The sequence below is a fragment of the Mytilus edulis genome, chromosome 6, assembly GCF_963676685.1.
Source record: "Mytilus edulis chromosome 6, xbMytEdul2.2, whole genome shotgun sequence".
In the NCBI taxonomy this organism is placed as follows: domain Eukaryota; kingdom Metazoa; phylum Mollusca; class Bivalvia; order Mytilida; family Mytilidae; genus Mytilus; species Mytilus edulis.
This window is the reverse complement of record NC_092349.1, coordinates 18,718,501-18,727,131: the sequence shown is the minus strand read 5'-3', so window position 1 is coordinate 18,727,131 and position 8,631 is coordinate 18,718,501. Positions and strand designations below refer to the sequence as shown.

Here is an 8,631-nt window from a genome sequence, read left to right as displayed (position 1 = left end):
ACATGTACCTTGGCACACATTTTTGGAATTTTGGATTCTCAACGCTCTTCAACTTTATACTTGTTTGGCTTTATAACTATTTTGATCTGAGTGTCTCTGATGAGTCTTATGTAGACGAAAAGCGCGTCTGGCGTATTAAATCATAATCCTGGTACCTTTGATAACCAATTCAAACGGCCAAATATAGTACGCAAAACTTAAGTGTTAATCTATTCATGCGGTAGAAAATCTGTAGTACTTTGCAAAGTTTTTGTAAAAAGTTCATATAAAATTATGACTATGTCAATGATAATAATTCCACAACTAGGGTGGTGATAATCTTGGCAAGGAAATTTGCAGCAGCAGTGTCTTCAGACCAGTGGTTAAAAAATCTTATTATAGTTACCAATATTAAAATTTGTACGCTAGTTTGTTTATAAAAGACTTCTTAATGACGCTCGAATAAAAAATAAGTACCAACAAAATTTGCAATTTTCGTTTTAAAAATTGTGTCTCGTCAGTTATTTAACTAAAGGAAATAAGAAACAAAACCAATGTAGATGTTTTTCCTATGGTTATTTGTTTTGGCTTTTTTTAGTAAACCTTTTTTCAAACTTTAAGAAAGATTTACCTGAAAATGGCGAAATATATAAATGAGTAAAGGAAAACGGTAGAGAGAAGACTTATAAAGTCCAGATTGTGGTCACACGTCTTCTACTGAACGTTATGTATGAGTATATGACTCACAGAAAAATAAACGTTGATCAGCAATTTCAAGGACTACTGATCTGAGTGTTCATCCCACTCATGCATTACATTTGGCATAAAGGCTCGCGAGTCAAACATTAAAAATGAAAATGAGTAATTGTAAGGGAACACCATACCTACACAGTGTATACTGTCTAGTAATTGACATTCCCGAACTATAACAGCTTACTTGTAGGCTTTAGTCAGTGTACATTGTACACACACATACAAACCATTACAATAGAACAAAGTTAATAAAACACAACTGTAAACAAACTTCCCTTAAGTATAAAGGAGACTCGTTATATTATCTTCTTCTAGCACATCACAAAACGATTAGTCAAGATAGTAGGCTTATTATTAATTACACATACCTCATATTTCGGAATCTCCCATGTGGCATTCATATAAAATCAATGCAAATGACAAATTTATAATGGAGTCGAAAAGCATTTTAACAAAATCTTAACCCAAAAAAGTGACTAATCTTGATAGACAAACAGCATGGAGTGGTTAAATAAAGGCAACAGTAGTATACCGCTGTTCAAAACTCATAAATCCATGGACAAAATACAAAATCGGGGTAACAAACCAAAACTGAGGGAAACGCATTAAATATTAGAGGAGAACAACGACACAACATTAAAATGTAACACACACAGCAACAGACTAAGCATTGGACAAAAATCCGATCGAAGATACCATTGTGACATGCGAAACAAAACTCGAAAATAAAATAGATAACGCCATGGCAAAACTGAAAACAAATTACGAAAACCAGTGTAACAAGTCTATACAACATTGTGTAGAAAATCAAAGACCGAAATCCGCAGGTTATCTCAAGAGCTCTGGAAGGGAAAGCATGTGCCAACAGTTGTGTCGCTTGTGTTAAGTCCAACTCATGTGTTTATTTTCATACAACGATGTAATAATCGGGGAAAATGTACGGCAGAATGGCTACGACTATCGGAAATAATCCGTGGTCGTCCTTAGAATATCGTATCAACATTTGATCAACTTGGATATTGAATACGCGTATAAAGTGGCTTCTGGTATGCGTTACATATAAAAACGGAAACCAGTCGATTGGAAAGCTGAAATCATTTTAATTGTCGTAAAGTTGTTCTCTCAATCGACCTTCATTGTAATTTTTTCAAGTCAAGAAATAAGGTAGACTTAATCGTATATGTGGTATCCTTTTTGATGGGCGAGATGAGTTCAACGTAGTCACTACATTTTAAATTAAGTAACGAGATGTACTAAAGTGGAACATGAAGTTGAAGGATAATGTAAGCTCCATTTCTACTTATGAAACATTTTAAAAAAGAAACAACAACCGGTTTCAACAGAATCGTAAGTTGCGACTGTCGTTTGTATATATAGAATTAGAGTGCATTTCTTTCTAACACAAATGATGCAAACGGCTAAGCGCGCACATGTTTTAATCATTTCTTTCAAACATACGTTTGCAAAGTTTACATAAACTTTGACAAACTATGCAAACGATAAAAGTGAGTCTGCAGTTTGTCGTTTGTCGTTTGTTAGTACGAACGTTACATTTGTTTCTGACTTCAAACTGATTAAATGAAGTATCTGTTTCTACGTTTGTAAATACCGTGGATTCATTATTATTCGTTGGATATCAATTTTCGTGGGTTTCGTGGGTACAAGTGAACCACGAATTCAAATGTTCAACGAATTACAAATTTTCTGTGGCTTTGTGTGCACAGATTGACAAAACCACGAAATCAAATATCCACGAATATGCAAGTTTTGCTCAATCCACGAAAATTGATATCTACGAAAATAAATGAATCCACAGTAGTATGTTTACCAAAAACATTTGCATGCATTATTGAAAGTTCAAACAGGGTCAGTAAAGACTTATTAAACGATGCATTTGTTTCTACTTTTGTAGAGTTTAGAAAACAGCAACAAACGCGACACGACGTTTACATAATTTTGGTTAGAAAGAAATGCGGCCTTAATAAAACGCGATATAAGTGACAATGAGACAACTATTCATCTAAGTCATAATTTGTAAAAGTAAACCATTCTCATAGGCAAACAACCGATTACTGTAAAATATAAGGGTATATACACCACATGTACGAAGACACATTCTACGCATATTTTTATGGAAGCAATAAAAATTGGAAAATATCAAAAGACATTTAACGAAAAGTTATTAACTTGGTCCTGCAGGAAAACATTTCTAGGTATTTAACTATTGCCTTAAATTTACCATGAAAAATTCCAATCAAAATGAATAAGCATCTTATTTAATATATTTTTTCGTTAGGCTGTCCACTTTCACTAATTCAATCAACAGTGTAAGGATTGTCGTATGTAAAGCTAAGTACACTCGAGCTAGTGAAAAAAACGAAATTGAGCATTCGGTTATCAAGTTAAATATTTCATCAAAAAGAATCTTGATCAAACCATAACCAGTTTTTGCACAATGTGTGGACATAAGAACAAAAAGACGGTCGCTGACTGAAAGACAATATCAGACCATCACACGACGTAAATACATGCATGATTGGTGTGTAAAAAAGAATGTATAAAATGTAAACTAAAAAAATAACATTTTAAGTTAGATAGTACAACAATGATCACAATTCTTTAAAGTATATCATTTCAAAAAGATGGACGAATAAGCCATGCAATAGCTTAAAATTAATTTTATAAAATATGAGACTAAGTTGTTACATTCGGCACACTTCGGCATATTACACAAGTCTATGGGAGAGTACCGGAATCTGCCGAGGTTTGCCGATTGTTAATTGACAATCAGCAGCGGCATCCAACGTTTGGTATACAAGCTTCTCCTGGTTTACAACACTCTATTTTCCCAGGAAGATATTCACATCTCTTTTTTCCAGTACAATCTCTTGTTCTTGATACCTAAACGATAATAACAATATTGATAAAAATTATTTAGAACATGCAATTCGCATTGAGGAAACCGTCATATATATATAGACATTTCTGCGACAACGAGCACAAAGTTTTTTTTTAACATTTAACTTGAAGCAATATTCAACAATGGTCTTTTTTGCTGCAGCCTTAAAACAAATGCATCTCATCAAATAATCATTCCTTGAGGATATTATGACAATATTGTAACAATTCCTATATACTAATTACTTTCTTCGAACAGTGTCATGTAAATAACAATATGTCAAAGAACAAAAATAAAAAAAAAATCACGTACATTGTAGTTTATATTGTATGTAGAGAGCTTTATTGTTCTAAATGAGAAACTCTCTTTGGAGAAAGATATTATTGTCAATAATAATAATTATAGCGAAAAGTCGAAAACAAGAAAACGCGTAGTCGAAAACATGACAACGTGAAATTGGGGTGGGGGATTTTGAATATTCTCGTTTTCGCGATTTCGAGTCTTCGACTTCGCGTTTTCGCTTTTTCGACTTTGCGTTTTCGCCCTATATAATATGAAGGGCGAAAACGCGAAATGGCCTTCACCGGCCACCATAATCTTGCCGGATACATTTATCATAATTTATAGATACCTACCCCCAATGATTTTTTGAGTAAAGGATCGACGACTTTGTTCCATTCGGATACTGTCCAGGCAGGATCTGCAGCTACAACTACATCGTTAATCATGAACGTAGGTGTTCCAGTAACTCCTCCTACAAACATCAAAAGAACATACATATATGAAAGAACAATAGAGACCGGTAATGTAGTCATTTTAGTTGGTTGTTATTTGACATACTTGATTTTCATTTATTGTTTTATTATTAATCAAGCAGTTGGTTTTCTCGTTTGTATATTCTACATTTTTGTCATGACAATGCATTTTATACTTTACTATATGGTACTGCGAATGGATAACAACCGGCATGTGAAAAAGGTATTGACATGGACACCACAATGGACAAGAAAGCCTGGAAGACCGAAAGGCACATGGAGAAGAGATATAGCAGCAGAGATAAAAAGGCATGGTTACACCTGGAATCAAATAGAAAAAATCGCGAAAGATAGAACGAGTTGGAGGTCCCTTGTTGATGCCTTATGTGTTCAAGAACATGAAGAGGATTAAGTAAGTAAGTACTGTTTGGCTCACTATTGAAGGCAGTACAGTGACTAGCCATATCAATTGACCCCTGGTGGATAGTGTTCCATTGGAAATCATACCATTATAATATATCACTTTTGTGTGTAAGTTGTCCTGTTTATTGTCACTATTAGAAGTTGATCTATCTTGACAACAGCTAACAATATTATCAATAGAGCGTAGAGATGATAAGTGTTATCAAAGGAGAAAGGAATGTAAATGAAAATCAAAAACTAAAACTAAAAAGATGAAAAAAGCAAGATACCCATTAGAATAATAATTACCGAGAATTCATTACAAACAATGGCACCCATTTACGGATACGACATTGTTTAGATACTATAACGCCATAATAACGGTTTTGCACTTAATAAAGACTTTTACAAACATGCTTGCTTCAAAAAATCAGATTCCAATGGTTTTAATATTCTTTAACATAAGAGTATTACTTTTTTAAGTACAACTGTATAGCAACTTACACTTTTTGCAAATAGTATTTATTGGGTTAAGGTGGTACCCAACACTTTCGCTAAAATTAATTTGGCCTGTTTAATTTTCTTAAAATTTTGTCAATTGAAAGTATTTACTTTGATCCTTTAACAAAAATATAAAAATTTCAAAAATGTTGAACCAACCGCTTTTATCAGAAAAAATATACTGGTTATATAACAGTTTCACAAACACTTATTTTGATCACTGAGAAGCTTAATATTCCCTTAACAACCCAACGTAATTAAAACGTTTAGCTGATTTTATAGAGTTGTCTCCCTGTAGTGTTAGGTACCACCTTAAAGGATATTTTTTAATAATTTCTAAACGACATATTTTCTTCTCTGGCATTATATGGTTCGTGATGATTCAGTTATAATACAGAATTAACACTTACTTGAGCATGCGTACTTCCATGCAATTCTACAATCTTCGTTTACCATTTCATCAGTTGCCAGTTTCATAAATTCTGTTTCTAGCATTCCCATGCTTTTTGCAAGTTCAGTCATTTTCCTGAGAAAAAAATACAAATTCTGATAAAAAAAAAATGTCTACCAACTATATTTGTTTTTGGCATTTTGATTTTTGTATTCACCTTGGAAATTTGCATTGTATCATAATATCTGTTGCAAAGCATATATGAATAACAAATTGACGCCATGACGTCGATGTTTCAAATTAGGAGATAACTGTGTTGTATGTCAAGCTCTAACGGTATCAATTGATAATTTGTTGTCGCAGATTAAATTTACAGGTATTTGCGACCAACACATCGCTAATTGATGCCGTCGGAGCTTAAACTTCAATATAGACTAAGTTATCTCCATTATAACGAAAATAACAGAAAAAAAAAACCGTTAAGGATGTACTTAGGTGAGGTTAGGTGAAAATTAATAATTTAAGAAGTTAAAATTGATACCATAAGCTGGTAGAGCATCAATTAAGGATAAAAATAAGCAAATAATATTGATAGGTCATGGACCTCCTTTTCGAGATATTTGAGATTTAAAATATGGCGGGAAAAGGCTGACTCAGACTTTTACCTTATATTTGCATTGGTATTATAAGGTCTCAAAACAAAAAAACGAAAATTAAGAATCTTCTAAAATTTTGGTAATTGACCTTTCATGAACTATTACGTCTTATATGAAAAAATAAATGGGTGTTATGGGGCAAAATATTTTACATTGTATTGTATGGAAAAACACCAAGGAGTCCGAACATTTGACCCAAATTCCAAAACCTCACCTAAGTACATCCTTAAATCCTACATTTTAAATCTATCATACGTCGTCAGTGCTTGCGCGAACGTTTTCATGGCATCAATTGTGAATTCATGCCATAAGGGTTAAATGGTGTATCCAATCAAAATTAACGTTACAAAAAAATGTAGTAGTGTAGTGTCAGCCGAGAACCGGCTCATGCTGTTAAAAATTTCCATATTTCACGTGACCGTTTTATATCAGTTGAACGTTATTAATACGCTAACTTTGTGAAGAACTTTACTTACGTGACTACTTGTGCCTGTGTTAACGTCACATCGGAGAATTTGACAATATTGTTGTAAATTTGTTGTACCCAGGTATATGTCATATTTGTTTTTGTCAGCTGGTCAACAGCACGTGTTCCCTGAAAACATATATACACAATTGATGGATACAGTGATTATAAAAATAAGAAGATATGATATGATAACATTGTAAATAGTTATACGCTTTCTTTATGATAAAAGTTATATGACTGCGTTATTGTCCTTGGCTTGTGTTTATATCTGAAATCTGTTAATTTACCAAATTGAATATTGTTGTAAATAATAAACTCATCATAGATACCAGAATAAATGGCGATAAAATAATGTATGTTGTTTGTATTTGCAATGCTTGAATTTCAAACTGTCTGTTGTGTTGGTTTTTTTTAATTGTCATACAGTTATATAAATAAAAGAAGATACTAGATATACGTCAAGTAGACAGCAAGCGAACGACAAAGATAACCAAGAAACATTATATGAGGTTCGATTCTCCTTTAGTTGGTATCTTCAGACTTTTGAAGATACTGAAACTAATTTTTACAGAAAAATGTCTTACAGAACAGTTGGCTGCACTGATCACTATATAATAAATATATGAGGGTCTGGACGGGTTTACAGAATAGAGGCAAATCATACAAAAGATAGTCTAAAAGATAAACTTGTTTTAGATATATATATATTATGGGAATGTTACTTTTAAACGCAGATGGTATGTATTTATTTCTTAAACATTGTGTTAAAAGCAGTAAATTCAATCATTATCTCTCAAGATTGCATAGGAATAGTTTTATTACTAATATGAAATATATTTTACTCACCATTGCAATCAAGAATGAATTGTGATGATATGGTAACGGGAAGAGGTGGATTCGAAGTCTGAGTTGTTTTGGACCATAGTAATCAGCTACTTTCTGTATTGTTGGAAAGGTCTCAGCGCTGTCTGGACACAGATTGTCAAGGTATACATCTAGATCTACTGGAGCACTGGCGTTTCCCCACTTGTACACAAATCCTAAAGGTCTGTGTGGTATCGGAACTTGCGCAAATGCAACAGGTAGTAAACACAAAATAATTTTACAAAGCATTTTCAGTGTGATGATTTTAAACGAAATGATAGAAGTTCAATTGTGTATCTTTTATTTAAACAGAATAATCACATGAAATAGCCACGATATCAGCTGACAACAGATAAATTAAATATAATCTGTGTAAATACTAGTATGATATCAAATTTAATGTGTAATCATGATTGTACAAAATTTTAATGCTTTTATTGTAAGTATCGTACTCAGCAGTTATAACAAAGTTAATATGTTGTTTTTTTGGTGTTTAAGGATGTACTTAGGTCCTTGGTTTCCCTCTTACGATACTAGGTATAAGATGTTGCCCATAACACCAATTTATCTTTTCATATAATACTTAAAAAAAAAAACTCATAAAAGGTCATTAACCAAAATTAAAGCAGACTCTTGATTTTCTTTCTTTTTACTTGAGACCCGTGTAATGCCAATGCAAAACGTTTCCCGACATATTTTTAAAAATCAAATATCTCGAAAAGGAGCTCAATAAGACCTACCAATAGTTATAGCTTATTTTGATCCTTTTCTAATGTTCTTTCTGATTTTAGTTTCAATTTTAAATTCTTGATTTATTTAATTTCACCTAAGTACATTCTGAACAAAAAAGAGGGGCGAAAAATACCAAAGAGACAGTAAAACTCATAGATAGAAAATAAACGGACAATGCCATGGGTAAAAAAAGAAAAAGACTAAATTTACAGGCAAATTAAAGTACACAA

At 32.6% G+C, this 8,631-nt stretch overlaps 1 protein-coding gene across 1 annotated transcript; it reads right to left on the bottom strand.

Annotated features, from left to right (window-relative positions):
- Window positions 1-3,297: 3,297 nt before the first annotated feature.
- Window positions 3,298-7,960, bottom strand: LOC139527282 (uncharacterized). Its single transcript, XM_071322626.1, has 5 exons — window positions 7,652-7,960; window positions 6,813-6,931; window positions 5,700-5,815; window positions 4,267-4,385; window positions 3,298-3,633 (listed from the first exon to the last, which is right to left on the bottom strand). The coding sequence occupies exons 1-5, from the start codon at window positions 7,916-7,918 to the stop codon at window positions 3,520-3,522; spliced, it is 735 nt and encodes a 244-aa protein (XP_071178727.1). The 5' UTR covers window positions 7,919-7,960; the 3' UTR covers window positions 3,298-3,519.
- Between the last annotated feature and the right edge of the window lie 671 nt (window positions 7,961-8,631).

What these genes read in the sequence shown, in the direction of transcription:
- LOC139527282 (XM_071322626.1), bottom strand. Translation starts at nt 7,918, where the DNA reads ATGCTTTGTAAAATTATTTTGTGTTTACTACCTGTTGCATTTGCGCAA. An exon ending in ATTCATTCTTGATTGCAATG is followed by an intron (nt 6,932 to 7,651) that starts GTGAGTAAAATA and finishes ATATGTTTTCAG; the next exon opens with GGAACACGTGCTGTTGACCA. An exon ending in ACACAGGCACAAGTAGTCAC is followed by an intron (nt 5,816 to 6,812) that starts GTAAGTAAAGTT and finishes TTTTTTTCTCAG; the next exon opens with GAAAATGACTGAACTTGCAA.